The sequence below is a fragment of the Physcomitrium patens genome, chromosome 7, assembly GCF_059467195.1.
Source record: "Physcomitrium patens ecotype Gransden chromosome 7, ASM5946719v1, whole genome shotgun sequence".
Taxonomy (NCBI): Eukaryota; Viridiplantae; Streptophyta; class Bryopsida; order Funariales; family Funariaceae; genus Physcomitrium; species Physcomitrium patens.
In genome coordinates, this window is record NC_143416.1 from 15600696 (window position 1) to 15622672 (window position 21977).

At 31.5% G+C, this 21977-nt stretch overlaps 1 protein-coding gene across 10 annotated transcripts; it reads left to right on the plus strand.

Annotated features, from left to right (window-relative positions):
* The first annotated feature begins 14652 nt into the window (after window positions 1–14652).
* On the plus strand, window positions 14653–20299 carry LOC112284919 (uncharacterized). 10 transcript variants are annotated; one of them, XR_016504255.1, is made up of 13 exons: window positions 14653–14880; window positions 15383–15461; window positions 16210–16281; window positions 16637–17167; window positions 17340–17419; window positions 17726–17781; window positions 17898–18000; window positions 18266–18321; window positions 18544–18639; window positions 18774–18911; window positions 19041–19103; window positions 19262–19685; window positions 20125–20299. XR_016504255.1 is itself a non-coding variant. In XM_024525298.3 (11 exons), the coding sequence occupies exons 3-11, from the start codon at window positions 16731–16733 to the stop codon at window positions 19367–19369; spliced, it is 1137 nt and encodes a 378-aa protein (XP_024381066.1). In that variant the 5' UTR covers window positions 14653–14880; window positions 15383–15461; window positions 16637–16730; the 3' UTR covers window positions 19370–19977. The 10 variants fall into 10 exon arrangements, 6 of the variants coding, with proteins under 6 accessions (XP_024381066.1, XP_073391519.1, XP_024381069.1 ...); XR_016504256.1 differs by lacking the exon at window positions 16210–16281; XM_024525298.3 differs by lacking the exons at window positions 16210–16281; window positions 20125–20299 and having other exon boundaries at window positions 19262–19977.
* The last annotated feature ends 1678 nt before the right edge of the window (window positions 20300–21977 follow it).

Genomic DNA, 21977 nt, shown 5'->3' on the forward strand with positions numbered 1-21977 from the left:
CAGAGTCAGCGAATCACTCATCATCCCTGAGCCGAATCAACTTCGACTTTAGAGAAGGGACGCAGGGGCTTCCTATCCGCTTCACTAACCCTCCACCCTTTCCAATTCCAGCCGTTCCCTTTTCTCCACCATTATTTTACTTTTGATTTGCGCCTCCCAGCTAACTTCACCTCTTCGTTGGGTTGTTGGCTCGTGAGGCAATGAATGGGAACCGCCCCAGATCCATCAGTCCTCGCATGTTGTCGAATCTGCCCTAGACAATGGGGCTGCCTTTTCTTTTTTATGTCTTCACCAGCCATTTTGAACATGCAGCATGTTTACCTCTAACATGGCTTTCAGTCCTTTAACCATTACAATGACGTTGAACTCAACGCTTCGTTGCCAAGTGTGTGTGTGTGTATGGGTGCGGGTGTATTTTTGTGTATCTGTGTATATGAGTGTGAATACTCTCCTCGCAGGCAAACTTGCGTCCGCTAGTTTGTACTAACCAGCGCCCGTTTGCGTGGCGACTTTATTTTATTGGCCCATGCACTCCATTCCGCCTGAGCGCCATTTTCATGAACTTGCCAGACGCCACAGTTCTGAAGCCACGCCATTCGCGGCAACGAAACTCTCTGGGAGTCCCCCAAATGTGTGAAAACGACGAAGACGACGAAGACGACGAAAACGAAAATATTCCACCTCCATTCAGAATGCTTGTTTGTATTACTCGAACACGTACGTAACCTGCTCGACAGAAGGAAGATTCTACCCACCAGGAAAAAAAGCACTCTGTCCATCGTTCTGTTGCTTTCATCCTTGATTTGTTCTGTAAAGCACAACTCCCTAAATTAATGTGAACTCAGATTTGTTGAGGTGCAAATAAAAGCGAAGAACACAGTGTTTCGGAGATTCTGTAGTGTTGTTATGAGAATACTTTCGAGTGAGGGATCCGGAGGCATTTATGAGTCCAATCTATGTGACACGATCCAGTGTTTTAAACCATCACATATTCATGTGTACGATGTTTTGTTAAATGACTACTTCCTATTGTTCGAATTCTTCCGCGACGATTAATATTCGCCGATCGAGCACGTCAACAATTCAGATGCAAAAATAGATGAAGAACATGAGGCCTTTGTTGTGATAAATGGAAAGACACCAGGATGTTAAGAAGGGGGAGGTTATAGGAGTGGCAGGGGTGATGGGTGCCTGGGGAATGTCGTGATGACGCGTTCTGGGCGACGAGGAGGTGAACTAGTGAACCCAGTTTGAAGACGATGATTGTGGACCTCGAAGGCAGGGAAATGCAACTTGCAGGGCGTCAGAATACAAAGCACGAGGTGCTTAATTAGATACCATCCCTGATAGTGAAAGAAGGGAGGAGATGAGCACAAAAAAGCTGACCGAATGGAGGGGAGAGTGCAGGCTTTGCGAACTGGCACCCGAGATTTGCTACCATCTGCAACACGCACCTCTCCCGAATCTTCTCAGGGTTCTCCTCCATTTGCCGGAATTCGCACATCTTTCCTCGCCGTACATTGGATACTTGGCAGATAGATTTTAGCGGCGTGAGATTTCATTCGCGGATTCCGGCATTTCGGAAGAAAATTACAATGATAACCATACAAATAAAAAAGAAAAAGAAAACAAAAAACAAAAACAGAAAAACGAGGGAATGTTGTCGCTGTGGATCTCGAGCCTCAGTAGGGTGGATGAAACTCTCGCAATTTGTCATGAGTAGCTGGAGTCAAGTTCGGGCGTCGATTGGAGCCTCTACTCCGATGATGAGCGAAGCAACGTGCCAAGGGTGGTTGTCAACTCGTTTTTTGAGGTCAAGTTCTACGAATATTTCTCGCACCGTTTGCAGGCCACTCGTGACGCTCGGTCAGTGTAACCCACTTCGCCGCCATTATTGACTTCTTCAGCGCCAGTACAAATCTATGGTCGGAATCGATGTGCGGAGGCGAGTGTCGACCGTTGCATTCCCGCGAATGAGATTAATGATTTCTGTGTAGGAAGAATCAATCATCTCTATTTGCTTTTCCTGATTTTTACTCCTAGAGAGGGTGGGGTCACCAGAAAGGCGAGGAAACGGGGGACCTGCTTGAATTGGTTGGCTCAGGACCCTGGTGCGGAAGCGACGGCTGTTTGTTGTAGGGGGCGGGGCACCGACGTTTGACCCACCTGGGCAAGCAAGTGGGGGGATCGCAAAGGGAATGGAATGCTCGTGCGAGGGAGGGAGTAAGAGTGTGAGTCCGGGACACTCTCTCTTGCTCTCGCAGAGTGCGCATGGTGTGTTGCAATTGGGAGTGAGGGAGGGACGCTGTTTCTGATTCCTCCCCATTTTTCAATCTCCACTCTCTTCGCGTCGCCTGATGTGGTGGTGCCGCATCGCCGGTTTCTTCGTCTCTTCTACGGAGGTGGGTCCATATCGGGCCCACACCACCACTTGGATGGTCTCTTTCGATGCTTTTCTGTTTCATCTATGTCTGCCTCTCCTGCCACCTTGCAATTTTCCTGCCTGCTTAGTGTTATATTTCGTTTACTATGTATGTATGTGTGTATATACTAACTAGAGGGAACCTAAATAAAGTAAATATATTGTTAGAGTCATTTAGCTACTGAATCATTTTACAATACACAACATTGGTTGTGGATTTTTCGTTTGCATACACGACAAAGACATCCACAACGCATGTGGTTTGAGAAAGAGCAAGACAATTCTCATTCTCAAGACCTTAGAATCTTGTTGTATTCTCCTTCACATTGTACTCTCTTCTATCCACATTCCGGAGAACAAGAAATCATGTGTTGCCTAGGAGCCAGGCAAACAAAATCATATTCCCCTCATTTTATTTGAAGAAAAACATAACTCGGAACACCACATTGGGAACATTCTATTGATCCCCTAAAAGAACATTATGCTAAAATGCAAGCATTGGAAGGACAATTGGCAATAGCTAGAAAACTTTGCAATTGTATATGAAAAATAGGGATTTGGATTTGGGGCACATTGCACAATCTCCACCTTGATTGGAATACATATATCTATGTAGAAGATTGAAATGTTTAAGTATTTATGTCTAAGGTGTATTTTTTTAAACAATATACTTCCATACATATACATTGCAGATAAAAAAAACATGTATTATTCAAAATAGATAAGCCTTCATATTGTAGGATATCAACAAACATGTTTTACATTAAGTAATATAGAACACATATTGTCTTACTTTTTATGCATTAATTGTAATACATAATATAAAAAAATTAAATAGAGATTAAGAATGCAAATAAAACTATCTAGGGGCAATCTTGAATTTTAAGCTCAATACCCTTTTTTTTTTATTTATCTTATAAATATGAGTTTAAAAATACTTCCTTATTCTTTCAATATATAACAATTATTTTACTGATTTATGGATAATGACCTACATTAGAAGAACTTGAGCATGAAAATAATTTATGTAATTTTTTTTTCTATTTTCTTTTATTTAGTTTCGTATCTCTTTAGAAATATTTTTAAATGTTTTAAACATTTTCATTGATATAAACAATTGAATATTGTAATAAGAATATAGTTTTTGTTTTTATTTTATTAGTAATTATTTTTTAAATCAATTACATTATGTTGATATTCTAAAATAGAAATATAAATAAATTAAAATTATTATTATTCTCCTAAATTTCAAATTTTAGCTTAAATTTATATTTGTTAGAATACATGATATACTAGATATTTATTTTTATATTTTTATATTACTTGTTTAAATTAAAAGTAATACTTGTGATAAAAATTTATATTTGATTAAGTATATTAGACAAAAATAAATAATAAAAATTAAAAGTAGTTATAAAAGTTGGTTTTTTGTTACCAACTTACTAAAATAATTAGAATCTAGGATAAAACTAAGATTTTTTTTTTTTTTTTTTTTTTTTTTGTTGGCAACATTTCTAAATTAGATGTTTAAACTAATAGTATTATTATGAATATTTTTTATATCTGTTGTTTTTTTGTATTATTATTTTTGAAAAATACAATTAAAATATTAAAATATATTACTTATATGAAATTGTTATATAATGTAGTTTTTTTTATAAACATGCAATAAAACTTATCAAAAAGTCATAATTCATTGTTATATTGTTTAATACTATATTTTTAGAATTAAATGGCAATTAAATCAAGTCAAAAGTTTATGAAATAAAATGGCTGATTATATTCTAATTTTCTTAAAGTTGTTGCATTATCCATTACAAAAAGAGTTTGTCATAAGAAAATAAAAAATAATAATAGTAATAATATTGTTTGAATTAATATATTTGAACTAGCTATTTTATTTTCATAAAGAATCATTATCCAATCAAAATTTGAGACATGGAGAAATAAAGAAAAAATTTAATTTTGATGAAAAAATTGAATAGAAAATATTAAAACTTCTTATTATAGTATTTTTTACTTAAGATATTTATATAGATAAAAATTAAAGAAGACTAAGACATAATTAGAGTTAAAACATAACCTATACAAACAACACATTTAAAGAAGTCTTTAATTCTTATTTAAAATTTATGAGAATAGGAATAATTTTAATAAAAATAATTTTATATATATTAATAATTTTAACACGAATAATTTTATATATTAATAATTTTCCTAAATTATTTATTTAAAAAAATCCTATTTCCTTAATTATTTTAAATTATTTAGATAAAAGAATTAAAATTTTAAAAAATTAACATATATATAAAATTTTAAACATTATATTTTATCAGTTAGTTTCTTTATAAAAACTATCAATTATACTTTGTCAAAAATTTATTAATTTACACATATTATTTACTTCTCATGAATAAAAATTTAGTTTTATTTTCTTATTTTTTCAAAATTAATATTAATAAGATATTTTTATAAAAAATAATAATTTTATTTTATAATTAGATATTTTAATAAATAAAAATACTAATATAAATATTTTAAAACTATTATTACTATTAATATAGAGAAATTTTAAATAGATCCAAGTTTTTACTAAATCAACCCACCCATCTTAACCATCATAAAAAAAAAAAAAAAACAACTTTTAGATTCATTTCTCCACTATTAGATTTGCAAGCAATGAAAATCAAGCACATTCATCATGATTACCATATTCTTCATGAAGGATGGATCTTTTTAGTAAAAGCATGGATCTGTTTAATGTTCTCCTTAATATATTGTATTACAGGCTCAAAACAAAATTAGATAATGAAGTTGAAAATTTGAAAATACTATCATATGACTTATATAAAAAAAATATATATATATATATATATATATATTTTATGATACACATGCCAAGTAGATTTTAAAATGAAAATTTATAATAATATAAATCATTAAGCATAATTTTAGTGGTTATATATTATGTTTTTTTTATAGAAAAAACTAATAATTTATTAAAAAAATATAGAAATTAATTCAAAAAAATATTATTATACATAATATTTTGGAAGTATCTAAATGTTGCTAAAAAGGAACTTTTGTTAATTTCTACTTCGAAAATTAAAAGTTTAAATAGACTTGCAAATTTAGAAAAGACTACAAAAAAATTAGATTAATTTTTTCTTCTCTAATTTAATTATCTTCACTTAAGATCCTTTTTAAAAACTAAACTAGATAGAATTATAAGTATAATTTAATAAATTAATTACATTTCTAAGTTTTTGATAATCAACAATAATTTGAATTATAAAAATAATAATGACAAAAGATAAAATAATCTTTATAATAACTTTAAAGTAATTTTGTTTTTGCTTCATTCATTGCCTAACCTTTTGAATAATATATAGTTTTAATTAAAATCCAAATAGGTATATCATATAAAGTTCAACTATACAAAATCATTAATGAAATCGATATTTACATAAATAATAATATTGTATTTTACATTAATGAAACTATTGGTAGAAATTTAGTTTTTAAAATCTATGTAAATAGTGGATTCAATGCTAATTTTACATTAATATAATTATAGGTAGAAATTTAGTTTTATTAATCTAGATTAGTTAAGGATCAAATGCCAATCGACTAAAATTTTAAAAAATATTGAATTTAAAACCAGAAAATTAGAAGACATGAATTTTATTTTATTTTTATTTTTTTGTATAATTAGAAGAGCTATATAAATCCAATTGAACATTGTAAAAATTTAACACCTAAATTTTTATGGTCTATTTAATACATTGTGCATTTTTATATTTAATAGTTTATTTAATCTACTATATAAAATATATTAGGGGAGGTATAAATCAATAGGATGATTCAGGAAGCCAAATTAGCCCTTTGATTGGTTGTCTTAATAATCTTGTCTTTAATAAGCTCCATACACAGTGCACTGAAGTAGTTGCTACCATAAGGGAGATCATTTAGCAAAAGAAGTAATGATGAAGCTTTTTCTATTGTTTCTTTTAGTAATTACATTGTTTACAATATATTTACTAATTATAGTATCTCTCTTCTTACAACTCCAATATTAGTTGCACTTGCAATTTGAGCTCTCTATGGCTTTGTGACTTGTATTTTGTTGGATTTTAGGCAAGTGTAGATTTTCAAATAATAACCATCCCTATATAAATCTCTATGTAAAACACATGATTGAATGACTTAGCTCAATTTTTTTCTTTCTGATGATTAAACTTTAAGATTAGTTCTCAAAAAAAATTAATTAATATTTTGCATATTTTTTAAGACAACAACATGGATTTATTTAATTATTAAATAATTCAAACTTAATTCAAATTAATTAATATTTTACATTCAAACTTACTTAAATATTTATATTTTTAATAAGCTAAAGCAAAAGATAATTAGATTCTTTATAAATAAATATTACAATACAATCTTTATAATGTTATAATATTAAATTAAAAAATAATACAAGAAATAAAATAATATAAAAATTAAACAATATTATCATAAAAAAATATGTCAGTTTAAAAGATAAGAAAACTAATTAGAGGTTTTATTTTGAAGTTTATATACTTGCAAAAAACTATACTAATTACTTAGATTATAACAATAGGATGTATAATTCTATATGCATAGAAAGTATTCAACTATACTAATTACTTTGATTATAACAATAAGATGTATAATTCTATGTGCATAGAAGGTATTCAAGTCACAAATATTGTTGCTAAAAGACCAAGATGGACGGACTTAAAAGGATCATATATACAATTGTATATCATATTATTTATCACATATTAATTATAGAATTAATATCAAGATATCATAAATTTTAATTGGATTGAAATATATATTATTTAGAAGTGTTTAAGGCATTCTAACAATATTTTTATATAATATTTGTTCTATGGGGTGGCATGTAGACTATTTGAGTCATTGAAAGACATTCTAATTGGTAATTTGTCATGTTGAAATGTATATTAAAAATGGTGGGCATTTAAGACATATATGATAGTTTTTACTTAGATTATCCATTATGCCTCTTAAAATAAGTATTAAGAGATTTTTAAATACAAAAAGACTTTAATATGCACAATGAAAGCAAGTAAAAGAGGTATTTTTAACACCCTTATCAGTTTTGTTTATAATTGAGTCATGGTTATTTACTTATTTTTAATTTTTATTTATGAATATTATATTGATAGTATATATTATATATCTACTCATCACATAATGATATTATAATTTTTTATTATATTCCAACTATATGGTATATTTATATATATATCTAAGATCTGCTACTTAAGTCACATGGTATAAAGAGTAGTTGTGGATTGTTATTACATGCCATGAAGATATAAAGAAAGAATAAGTGCCTCCACAATTTTTTCAATATAGAACATATATATCTACTTCTAGTTTTTTAATCATATAAATAGAATAAAAATATACATAGCATATATGATATAATTACTTTAAACAATCTTTAGATAATCAATTTTTATTTGATTCTATAATATAGTTTTTGTATAATGTAGCACTTACATAACATATTTGTGCACAATATATTATGCAAAAATTACATTGATGTGAAAGTCTAAATAGATTCTTTTGAGTATCTTTTTTTGATTTTTTCATAAAAATTATAAATTTTAATTATCTACCGCAAATGTATATCAATGGCTTTTATTCATACTTTTAAATTTTAAACATATTTATTAGAAAGAACATCAAATCTTTGTTTTTAGATTTTTTTGATATTTTATTAAATCACATACTTTATTATCTAAGATTTATTTTTTTGCTTCGTATTTTTTTTTATTTAATTTTTATTTATAGATTTTCCATGGAAATGATGTAAAATGAACATCTGGCAAGATCTTTATATGTATTGCTATATAACTAGTAATTATTATACTTATAGTAATTAAATGTGATGACTGATTTATTGCACATTTTGATGATAATTGCAAGAACATGTTGCTCTTTTACTTTTTAGATAGTTGCAAATATCCACAAGCAAATATATGATACACATACAAAGTCCACATTATTGATTTCTATTATCAAATTACTTGGAAGATACCAAAATCAATGCCTTTAAGGCAATGTTAAATATAGATAAGGCTTTTGAATTTATTCTGATATAAATATTAATAATAATATTTGGATTTAAAATTTGGATATATTTGATAAGATCAATACCAATCTTTACAACATAATAAGAAATTAGTTCTTTGAATAGATTAGCAATATTTCTCTATCTAAATTAATAGCTCAAATTTAAAGACTTAAATAATAGACAAGCATCAACAATCTTAAAGTATCAATAATCTCAAAGCTTCAATAATTGATATATCTTTGAATTGGTCAAAAGTAAAATTCATTTTAAGAATCCTTGTCCTTTGAATATGTTATATAATAATAATGTACCATGAAGTACACTATATCATTAACTTATTAAAACTCTAAATATGTTGGTTTATGTCTTGATATAATATAATATAAAATAAAATATTTTTTTTATAAAACATTAATGTTTATTTAAAGAAATTTTGATAAAACATACTAATTTATTCTAAATATCACAATTTGAGATAGATCCATTTGAAATTTTAGAAGTTAAAACTATATATGTTATGTGCAAAAAAATGCATTTCACCTCATCATTTCTTTTTAAAGCCTTTTGGTACATTTTTCAAAACACTATATTTTTATTTGTATAAAGACTAAATTTTACATTTGACTAATGAAAGAATTTAGAAGTTTTGACATTTCATCTTATCACTTAAATATAAAAACATCATATTTACTATTTTTAGTAATTTCTATATCAAAATATAAATAAAAGTATTTTCTGCTTAGTATTTAAATTAAATTTAAATTAAATAATTAAAATATTATATGATATTAAATTATATTCATAAATAATTTAATACATTATTTATTTGTGATATTTTATATATATTTATATATATACATATATAATTTTAAAACCAATATAATTTCCGATAAAAAATTTTCATATTTTTGAGAAATATTTTATTTATGATTTGTAGATTAAAAAATATATTTTTTCTTTAATTTAATGTAAAAAATCCTTCATTTTTATAAACCTTATGTAAAATTTTGTTTAAATAAAAGAAAATATATATTTTTAAAATTTTTTTTGGCAAAAAAAATCACATCATATTCAATGCAATAATAGAGTCAAAAAATTTAAAAAAACTTTTAAATTTTTTATATTCAAAGGAAAAACTAAAAATATTAAAAATATGTAGCAACTATTAAAATAAGGTCATATAGCCTTCTTCATATGATCACAATATATTAAGATACTTTAGTATTCTATTTAATGTATTTGTCACTTTTTAAACTAAGTATGTCTTTAATTATTTAAGAATCATTTTCTCTTTGAGTATAAAATATGTATGATACAAATGGTTTTCATAATTGTTTTTTGATAAATTTCCAACAAAACTTTCTAAATTTGATATGCTTCTTTCAAACTATCCTTCTAGTATAAAGTGTGATCCATACTTCATTTTCAAACACAAACTTCTTCCTTTGAGTTCATTTAGTCTTATCAATAAATTTTATTTAACAACAATCTAATCTTACAAAAACATTTGAATTTAGAAAGAAGAATTTTATCAAAAATGTATTAATGCCAAGTAAAGGATTTTTAAAGATTTTAATTATAGAAATTTAATGTTACTTTGTATTAGAAAACATTTCAATTCCAATTGGAACAAGTTTGGTAATAATTACAAAACCAGTATATATATATATATATATATATATATATATATATATATAGAGAGAGAGAGAGAGAGAGAGAGAGAGAGAGAGAGATTATGACTAATTTTTCTCCATCAAGTATCATTTTTTTCACTTTTGCGCCACATAAACTAAAATTAATATTATCTTTGTATAGAAATGGGATTTAGACCATGTGTCTTTTTTATTGAATAAAACTTAATAATAAATAGAATATTTTATTTTTGTATCACTAAATTAATAATAAAGATATTAATTTGAATTAATTTTTTTTCAAGTTTATCAAAATACATAACTCTTTTTTTAATAACTTAAGATTATAATTAATGACCAAAAATCAAATTACCAACTAAACCATAGAAAAATCAAGGCAAAAAATTCTTTTTTTAATTAATTTTTATTTCTAAAATAATTCTACTAATTTTCTAATAATCTTTTACTTCATTCGTATTGTCTATTAAGTCTTGCATGTGCAAAAGTTGTTTTCATCAAAGCAAAGATTTTAAGATTAAACATCTACTAAAAAATAAAAAAATACATGTATATACCAAAGTGATTTGGATGGAAACTTAAAGAATGTAAATAATCAAGTGAAATATTTTTTTAAAAAATATTAAAAAAAAAGAGGTAAAAATACTTATATATATATATATATATATATATATATATATATTCAAGAAGAAACTAAAATGATCTTGAAACTAGACTAGAAATAAGAAAATAGTTAACAAGAGTGAAGAAGGCCTGACTCTTGCCTCTATATTTATACTATCTAATTATGAGCTATAAAAGAAGATTTAATAGGATCTCTAATATGTATCCAACTTGCAAGAGACATGTCTAATTTTTAGGATCCAAAGTCTCTATATCATTGGATTCTATTCTTTTTATTCATTTTTATTAGTCTAATTGTAAAAAATCCACATATATGAAGATTTTTTGACAGAATTGGCTTATGAAATCTCTTTATATTTAATGTGAATCTATGATCTATATAAATTATATGAAACATTGTATTCTTAGAAAAGGCACCTTAATATATAATGTAATTGAGGTTTGTAGTCCTTAAGGATTTTAACCTTGATAATCCAATTTTTCAATTATAAAAGCCTTATTATATTTTTTTTAAAGAGATTTGATCTATTATATTATAATTCTAAGGTTAATCAAATCAACTAATTTCGACTAATTGCAGTTTATAAGATCTAAGAATTTAAGAATGAAGAGTCTCAAATAATTATTTCTATTATAATGATTGTATAAGGTATTTAAAAAATTGTTTCTTCTTTGTAATACTTATGAATGTTCACAAATTCTCTTAATTTAACTAACTCATTTGTTGGTGCTATTGTGTTAGTTTTTTATTTTTATTGCAAGAAATTGACCTTTGTTAGATAACCTTTTTGATTCCAATATAATTCTTATGTTTTTTTAGGAATTAAGATTTTAGTTGGCACTACTTTCTTATAGTATTAGCATTGTTGCTTTTAGTATAATAGAGCCTTTGGCATATGGTTCCAACATGTAGCTAATATAATAACATATGATCTTTGCTATTTTGTATTGAGTCTTGATTTAAGTCTACAATAAGAATAATTTGTTCTTTCAAGTACAATGCTATATAGCCATTGCATGGTGACACTTTGCTTAAATTGGCTTCTAAGCTATTAACACTTCTAATGTCTTTTTAGCTTAGGACTATCCACAAAATTTGATAAGATTGTGATTATATAAGAAACTAATTAAATATCAATATTGAATTAAAGATAGTATGTTAGGTTATTATAAAAGATTAGTGAAGAATTATAGTTATGACTTGTAGATCTTTAATTGTGGCTTGTATTAAACCTAGTGTTAGGTTTTTTTAGATTTTCATAGCTACTTTGGTTACATGTTGTTGTTTCTCAATTCTTTTAAAGATTTTTTCTGGTTGTTACTATAAAGAATAATAAGAATAAAATTCAGTATTTGCAAAGTTATGATTGTTGTGTTTCAAGAATATAGACATATATGGTTGATGATTGTTAAAGTTTAAAGTTGCAATTGTATTAGTATTTTTAGGCTTAGCAGATGGCTTTGTTTTTTCCTATGATTATTATTATTTGTCTTCAGCCTTGACTAAGACTATACAACCTTTGATCTAGTATATAAACAATATTAGGAGCAAATATGGAGATTTAAGTAATCAATGGAAACAAATTTGTGCTTGTTAGTCAATGGATTTAATACTTTTACTTTGAGCTTCTATTCCATGTAAGACTTCATAGCTATGCAAAATCTTGGCTTAATAATTTTGATATTGTGTGGGTTCAATTTTTTTATTGAAGGTTGTAAGGCCTCCAACACTTTCTTCGAAGCTTGTCTTCTAAAATTTTAACACATTAGCAACTGACTTATTTCTAATGAAATATGCAATAATTACATCTTGAGAAAGTTTTTCTACGGCTTAATTTATAACTTCTTCATTTTGAGTAGTATGTTGGCGTAACTCTCAAAGAACCTAATGGAAATGGACTCATTTGGCAATGATTTGATTAGTTACATAAATTCTTTTGTGTAATATAAGTCAAAGAAATCCAAGATCTCTTGCTCTTCAATTAAATTTGTTAGTAACATTTCTCAAATGTCTATTTTGACATTGCTTTTAGAATTTGAATGTGTTTGTCATTTTACTCTTTTAACACATGCTGCATAAGATGTCATGCATTGCAAAGCACTCCTACCTTATGTTGCATATATATATAAGTAAATAAATAAATGATATAATTACACTTCTCATTCATAGTAATTCTTTGTAACTATATTAAACTTCAAGACCTAATGTATCTTCAGCCAAGTTAGAACTTTGTAGTATGGCCATGGCTGTGTCAACAAAGAACTATAATCAATAACCATTGAAACCTTAGCTTGTGTGCTCAAGTCATGGCTCATCCATTGCTTTAATCTTACATTAGACCAAGTGGTAAGAATATCCAATCAATAATAATATTAAGAATAAGCTTGTTAGAGATCTTGGTTAACATTATAAAATCAGCCTTTAACAATGGTTCTTACTTTTATAAGCAAATTTATTCTTAAGAAGATAAAAGAAAGGAAAAACTTATAAAAAAAATATATTGATATAAGAGTTTTAAAAGAATTGGTATTTTAGAGATACAAAATTTAAAGTACTTTTGATTCACATTTTATATCTAAATATAGAATATAAAATCTTTATATATTGAAAGGGTGCAACTCTTGATACAAATAACAATATACTGATACAATCATAAGATGTAAATTTATATAAAATGTTTTATCTATGTAAAATTGTGTTTATAAAAAATTATATACAAAATATCCTTTACATTCATGTAGAAATCAGATGATGTATTGTGAATGCTTCAAAATCTTAAGAGCCTTGGGGAAGATGTTTTTAGATCATTTTTGGAATCAAGTAAAAAATCAAAACCAAAACCAACCAACAAAACCAATTTTGTATGAATATTAAATCAAACAAAGACTGGTTAGAGAAGTACCGATTCTAGTCTTTATAACACATATTCAACAACATTTATACCCATTATGTAATTCAACATCTAAAACACCATAACAAATAAAACAATAATGGTTGTAGATGTTGTGTCATCTACATAGCTGTATTTACATCCAAAGTAGTACTTATTGATTTGATTATAAATAGGCATGACTGACACAACAAAAATTCCAACGGGCTAGGTTTATTATCGTACTGTTAGAATGTAATCAAAAGTTGCTTTTCATGCCACTTCACTTTGCATCTCATTACTTTAATGTGAGCCTCTGAGTAGGAGATTTGGTTACTTGAACTCATTCTTGTTTCAGCAAAAGCATTATCTATAAACTTTTTGATCTCGGCCAGTCAAGCTTTACATTAATTTATGCTTATCCAAAACCGACTTAAGTTCCTTCAGTAAACTTTATCGAAACTGGACTAATCATAACCCCACCCATAACCGCAGCACGTGGATTAAAAGCCTCGAAGATAGCACGAACAAGTCAGGGTATCAATCTGACCACTGTCAGAAATTCACGTGGTATCGCATAGGTACAGCTTCACAAACAGAACCGGATGTGATGACATCTGGATAAAATCGTCAACAGGTCCGGTTATGTTTATTCGCAGTTCTTGCAGGCAACTTGTGGTCGACGTCGCAAGCACAATCGCATCCGACGTGGCCGAGGGGACAGAACTGTATACTCACTTGATACCCTTCCGGCGCCGCAGTATCAGCAGGATAAGGTGCTACGGACGTCTCCTTCGCCGACTAATAGGACGTGCTGGGCCCTGATTTGACGACGAGGTCTGGGTGGATACCCGGAATTGCACAAGCTGGGGCTTACCGCCAAGTGCCTCCGTGCCGCGGTGAGGGGGGATGTTTGAATCTGGCAAGGGAAGTAGCTCCCCTGATATGAGAAAATGGAAGCTTTGGGGGCATGGCACCGATGGGACCGCCCGCGTGCACGTGGCTGATGCGCGAATCCATCAGATTGTCTTCCGGCGATTGCTCATGCGCAACTCAACCCCACCCACCTCCTCAATCTGCTCAACGTCTCTGGCCTCTTTCTCGCCCCCGCTCCTGAGCCATTCGCTGGATGGTGGCTGCATGGTTTGTGGGGAATGAAGCCGGTGGCACTGGAGCAGTGAGGTCAGTGTACGCGAAACCCGATCTCAATAACCTGGCCCTGGGGTGAGATCATTGATATAAGTGCCGTCGAAGGTTGGGATGTTCGTTTACCGACTTTTGAAGGATGCTTGGCTCCGCAGCAGTTCCTTGGTAGGATTTTTCAAAAAAGTTAGATGGGTTGAGTCGGTGGCTTTTGTAGACCGACAGTGAAGGGCTCGAGGACTTAGGGTCTGGGTTTTGGGTTGTGAGCTCAGTTTCGGCTTTTGCGGCGTCATGGGGATTGGAGGCTTTCATGATGTTTTGAGGACGTGGCGGCGGCTTCGTAGGTTATCTGTAATGTAGTGGATCGATACAGTGGGTAGAATGGCGGTGAGTCTTCTTGGTAGCTTAGGCCGCGAGATGAGGTCCCTCGTTCCATTTTGCACATTCGATCGTTGTCCACCGGAGTGGGGTTTCTGGTGTTTGAACCTTTCAACCAGTATGCCAGATGTTGAAAAGGGTGTTGAGTTTGAATGTGTTGCAGGTATTATATGTGACTGGAGTTGCGTAAGAAGGGCTGGTTTGCATAGTGACGATGAGTTTGTCTGTCACTCCGTTTATCGGTCTGCCTCAAGTTTCACTGTGGGTTTTGAGTTGTCTCGTGGCGGTGATGATGAGCTTGGATTCTAGAAATGGGTCAATGCCGTCTTCAGTGCTATTACTGTTTGACTCAGAATTTCCCGTTTTTCCAGATGAGTTGTCTGCCCAGGTTATGATTCATTGTCAGCATGAGAAATGGGTTTATTTATGCATATACTACCGACATATGGGGTTTTGCTGACCATGCACCAGCTACTAGTCCTTATCATCTATACTTGTATTGGTTCTCAACGGAGGTTTTTATTTATTTATTTATTTATTTATTTTTATTTTATTATATTGGTAGTTACTGGTAAGTTGGGTTGAATCTGCGTTTGATGTTGGAATTTATTTCCACACTGTTCGCTGGTGTTACTGTTCTGCTGGGAATGTGCGTTTTTCAATTGCTTTAGGAACATCATCCTCCAAGTGCTAGCTTAGATCATGAAGGCAAAGAGCCCTTGTTGTGCGTTGGTATTGTTTCAGTTGTGCAATGCCAACGTTCACGACCAGGGGATATGTTTTGTGTACCTTCGAATGCCTGTTGGGTGGATCTGCTCTTCGCTGGCCTGAGCCCGCGCTGTGAACTTTTTATTTTTTATGGGTTGAAGTGTGGAGAATGGCTTCGGGTACTAGGCTTGACAATTTGGCAAGCTTTCTGTGCAGACTTTTACTTTCACTTAATTTTTAGCTAAATTTTTCGGTATCCCTGTGCTACATCACCTATTGCAGTGCATTTCTTCGTGGGATAGTCCGTGAGGTGGCTTATGGTTCCTCTTCTACTTTCCTGCCCTTGACCCGCAGGTTATGTTCCATAGTAGCTTTAGAGGAGTATCTTCTATGTACGTATAATTAGAGACTTGTGAACTTCAAGATTCCGGTCGAGAGGAGGGCGTGAGTGTTGCAGATTTTTGTCATCAGTTTAGGAATGGAAAAGGGGATTAATAATTTTAAAGAAAATTTGTTGAATTTGGTTCCAGTGAGATATGTATGATGTTTAGGGTGTTGTTAGTCTTGCGCTACGATATTCGGCACCATATCATCCTCAGCTTCCTATCTCCGTTCAATTTCGGGGAGAGTTCTTCTGTTTGCATTTTTCATGATTTAATTTTTTAAATAATATATAATGACATTTTGGTGTATGTGGCGCTGGATTCAGTCTAAGTTGGGGTTCGACGCGGCTGTCGGTGTTTGATGTTCATCTCGTGCTGATCTCCGATTACATGGAGCTATAGCCCCGTGCCAATTAAATCATGACCACTTTCTCTTCTTACGAGGCAACTTCAACCCCTCCGATCGGCACATCCATTACTCCTACTAATTCGAGCAGTCCTCGATGGAGGATTATTTTCCAAAGAAATTGCAAGCCAAAGACGTTGAGGAGTCGGAACTCAAGGTTTAGGTCCCAACAAGGATCAGGTCCACGACTTGCGGACCATTTAACCAGCCTTTGGCAACGAAGGCCTAGCTTAGATAGGAAGGACGCTAGTAAACCCCGGCAGATTCGAGGTTCAGGTAGAGATAACAGGCAAGTTGGTGCTAAAGGCTGGCACGTCTCAGCGTTTGGAGGCATAGACATGCTTGTGAATTCTAGCTTGATGGCGAATGTACAGGCCAATATAGTGCCGATGGCTGTGATTGTGGCGCTTGGAAGTCTGATTTTTACAATTATTCTTCTATTGGGCCTCGCGTAAGATTCCCTTTCACTACATCACTCAGACCCGAAGAATCTCTTCAATTCTGCACTTGTTTTGCAACTAGCGGATGGCGCTCAATCTCTCCGGACGCAGTATACGCAGTGTCTAAGCTTTTTGCGAAAGTGTTATCTCTTTGAATTTTTACTGGCTAGTTGTTTTTGGCAGGATACTCTGCCACCCACTGTGGATTGTGAAATGGACACAGAAACTTCAGCCACATGTTATGTATCTTAAACCCACACAAGGTAAACATCATCTCATATTTCCAACCATGTTCACATCATGCAGTAGTTTTTAAGATATGACACGTAGGTTGTGGGGCCTGATCAATCCTGTCTTTGCTGCTCTACAACTTAACGTTTTTTTTTTTTTTTTTTTTTTTTTTTTAAATTTTTTTTGGTGAGAAGTGCAGCTACTAGGTTGATATTTCTTCCTTGGGATTCAGGGGTTTGGCTGGGTACGTCTTGTCCGGGCGCACATAGTTTACGTATTCGTAGAAAGTTATGTTAATCTGATCGAGGAATTAATATTTCATCGTAACGATAGTGCAGAAAAACTCGTTGCTTTAACTCTCGATGACGGCCCCCATGCACACATCACTCCTCAGGTACATCTTCTCACCTTTTGGTAGCGTTATTTTTCTGAGCGGTGCTGTGGCTTATGATTCTGATGTTCCATTCCACTTCTTGAGTTTTGATTTTGAGCTTGCCTTACATTAAACAGTTGCTGGACATCCTAAAGGAGAATAACTGCAGGGCGACGTGGTTCCTGATTGGCAACCACATGGCGCGCTGCCCTCTTGTAGTGGATCGTATTATTGCTGAAGGTATCTTTATCGGCCCTCTCCACTTTCTCACGACTTAGAACGTTACAGAAACAATTACCTGGTGTTGTTTTTAGTCGTCAGTGAAATTAAGGGCCTTAAATCAGGAATGCAAGCTCTATGCAGTACCTTTTTTAGAGACCCTGGACAGAAAGGTAACTTTCAGGGTAATGAGTTCAGGAATCACCATTTTGGTGCAGATTACACTCTAGGCGCTCGTAGATCACGTGTCTGGAACTTACAGACGTTTGGATTGATGTAAGAGCAGGTCATGAAGTGGCGAATCATATGATGGCCGATGTTGCCAGTTGGACTCTTTCCAAGGTATCATGACAGTTTCTCCTTCCAGTTTGTTCATTAGTTTTACTTCTTATGGTTTGGACAGTCTGTCCAAGCAGATAGAGGGCGTGCTTACATGCATCAGCGGAAGTTGGTGAAGCGAAAGATCTTTCTTGCACGCTAGTCAGTAATCGTTCCACCTCTTGTTTCGCTCAATACTTTCGGTATTAGCTCTGAGGTTTAAAAGTGGTTTTGTGTCATGTAAAGGAAGAGTTTGAGACGCAGCTTATTGAATGCGACAATCGTCTGAAGGATTACTATCGGAACAATTCTAGTGGTCAAGCTCAGAAATGGTTCCGCCCAGTAAGCATTTTCTCCATCTCAACTCATTGACTTCTTTCCCTAGTGAGAAATCTAGAAATTGATGATGCAGGACAGTGGCTAATTCTCCCTACAATCTCGAGCCTCTCATATTTACATGTTTTTTGTGCTTTCAGGGACATGGTTTCTACAATATGCAGATTGTAAAGACTTGCAAAAAGCACGGCTATCGAGTTGCGTTGGGATCTTTGTATCCCATGGATCATATGTTCGAACGACAAGCTCATCTTCTCGTAAAGATTCTGCTTTGGCGGGTTAGTGCCCATTCTAAATAGTGCTTCCTTGTTGAATTAGGGAATTATATCACTGTGTTTGCCCACATAGACATCATGGTGGTCTTCAAATACTGGAGCCTTTTTTGATAGGCATAGTTTATTTTGCAGATCCATCCAGGAGCAGTTATTATACTACATGACCGTGTTCCTCAGTGGGCACAAACTCCTCTGGTATTCATCACAAGATGCAGAACAATGACTGAGAATCTTCAAATACTTGCATGTGTTTCAATCTGTCTCGTGAGGATGGCTTTGAAATTATTTTAAAATTATGTGGCAATGTAAGCTTTGTAGGATGTTCCATATTGTTCATGCTTTGAGTGGTGCAGGTCTTGCGCCTGCTTTTACCAGAGCTGAGGAAGCGTGGCTACCGAGTCGTAAGCCTCTCCGAACTAGAGGAGTCAGTGAGCAACCCAGAAGTGAAGCAGGCCGACTAATATAAGCAAATCTACGATACTTTTCACAAATCATTCTGGGGACTTTTTGATGCAACTGTGACATAAAACCTTTGAAGCGAAGGCGTGCTCTTGGTGTAGAATATATCTTAATCCTTAAATCTTCTGTCTTTTGAACCCAGTCTTTGTCAGATTCAGGAATGGCTTGGCATTGTATTCAGATTGGGGAACAATATTGCAAGTGGACAGTATCTTGACAGAATTGATCAGCATCAGCATTTCCAAGGGCCCTCTTCAAAAGATGCTTTGTGGAGCCAATATCCTAAGAACATTCAAATGGCTAAAGTTAGGCAAACAGGTACTACGATACTAATTACCAACTGGTCTTTGTGGAACAGGGCGTGCGTCAGCGTCTCTTGTCTGCTGTCGTGCTTAAGAGATAGATGGCTACATTCTATGTGTGATTAGGGCACATCGAAGGTATCATTTGTTTCGGCAGGAGAGTTTAGGTGGTGAAAGAGAGTAGCATGTGAAATAAAGAGTTTTGCTGCGGACTTTTTGAAGTTGTACACTAACATGGTGATCATTTCAAGTTCGTAATTTTGTAACTTGTTTCTGAGTTAGTCAATTCTAGCGTTTGCTTCAGCTCAGCGATAGTATGCTACCTTGGTTTGCTGTTTGAATGCTCTGAAAGGAGTGTAGTATTTCAAGATAAGGACTTTACTACACAGGTAGTACTTGGAACATTTGCCTTTTTCTTCCACAGATTTTTGAAATTCATCGAATCTCCTGTTCAGGTTTATAGTCCCTGGTGAGGAGTGAGGCCTTACGTCGCTTACTTAGCACCTTCAGTGTAACTTCTTCATAGCAAATGTCCTTCGTGACCAATTACAAGCCATTGGCCGTCGTGGTGGTGATCTCTAAGATTTGTGTTTAACTTATCTCAATGAATGGCATGCATTTAAACTTGAACCATTGCTCTCTCCGATTTTACAATATATATGTATAAATTGGGTGTTAGTGTTGCAATTGCGATTGTTTGTGTTAATGTTGGGAGTGCATTTATCTAGAAGTAATCTTACACTTCAAGATAAAATGAAGAACGACAATTGAGGAGTCTTAAGAAACTCTAGATTGAAATTTAAATGGGGTAAAGCAGAAATGGCATTTCCTTCAGAATGAGGATGAAAATAATGCCCTGTTTGCTATCTTATGTGTGTTTAATTTTTTAGTATTCTGATCGTACTAAATAAATGTTTCTTGAAAACAGTTAAATTCTACATTCACGTCGTTGTGTCAAGTTAAATGCACAAGTATTTGATTTGTTTGTACTTTTTAAAGTATTTTTTTCATTTTAGACATCTTTTTGGAGACTATTCACGATTCATTATCACTAAATGTTCTGTATTTTTATTTTAGTGTTGAAAGATGTTGATAATTACAGCAACTATTTGCAGGTATTTAACAGCTACAAATAAGATATTAGAATAGGTATTATGAACTACAAATAGCAATCATTTCCTTTGCTAACATGCATTGAGTAGCAGTGACATCGTGACAAAAGTATACAACAAAGTTAAAGATTTTTTAAAGATAATTATGGCAATTATTTGTCTATACCATAAAGTCTGATTAGGTTGAAATATGCATGTGTAAAACCATTTGTAATTCTGATAGGACAGTCCAACTATTGTTTTATGAAGGTTACAAATTGTTAAATTCAAAAGTGATGATAATTTGTATATATAACTTGGTTGTGTCAAAAATAATCTTACACATTCTAACTAAACTTTTAATACAACTTTTTAACAATCTGAAAAAATAATTTATTATCAAGATGGTAATGTATTTTTTAAAATTTCTACTTCATCAAATTTAATTTCTTTTCGTTATCTATATTTTCTAGAATACTTGCAATTTTGCTTTGATGAATATAAATGTATTGATGCATATGCATATATATATATATATATATATATATATATATATATATAATTTAAAAAAGAAATTTATTAAATATTTTAAAGTATATGTAATTTTTAATTCTATTTTTTATTATAATTACTAAAATATTTAAAGATTATTTATTATTCTTATCTTAATAGATCCAAATCAATTTATTTAATGTTTAAATGATTTATCCATATCCAGATTAATCTTTTGTTAATTTTTTTTGTTGCTAATTAGAACTTGTAAGACTTTTATGTAAATTTCTATATGAATTTAAATGTATAAATCTGTCTTTTAAGAACAAGTTTATATCACTTGCTACAACAATTATATCTTTATTCATTTTCAGAAAATTGATATTTCCACTCACACATATTATTTTCATCCATTGGAAAATGCTTGAAAAGTTCAATGTCCTTAGTCAATTGGTTTTATGCCTCCAAACTAATGCGTACATGGCTTAAATTTGATTGCCTTATAGATAATAAGTTGTTAGAAACCAACCATATTGCCTACAAATGATTGTTATAATGAATAATGGCTAATTGTTCTATATTGGTGAACTCCTCAAGCAAGTAGGGTTGACCTAACTTCAAGATGTTGCTTTCTTTGATTATAACTAATAGACAAGACCACACATTAGTAGCAATAATAGCATGCTCATTAATACAAAATTAGTTGGCCGAAGGCATTAGACTTC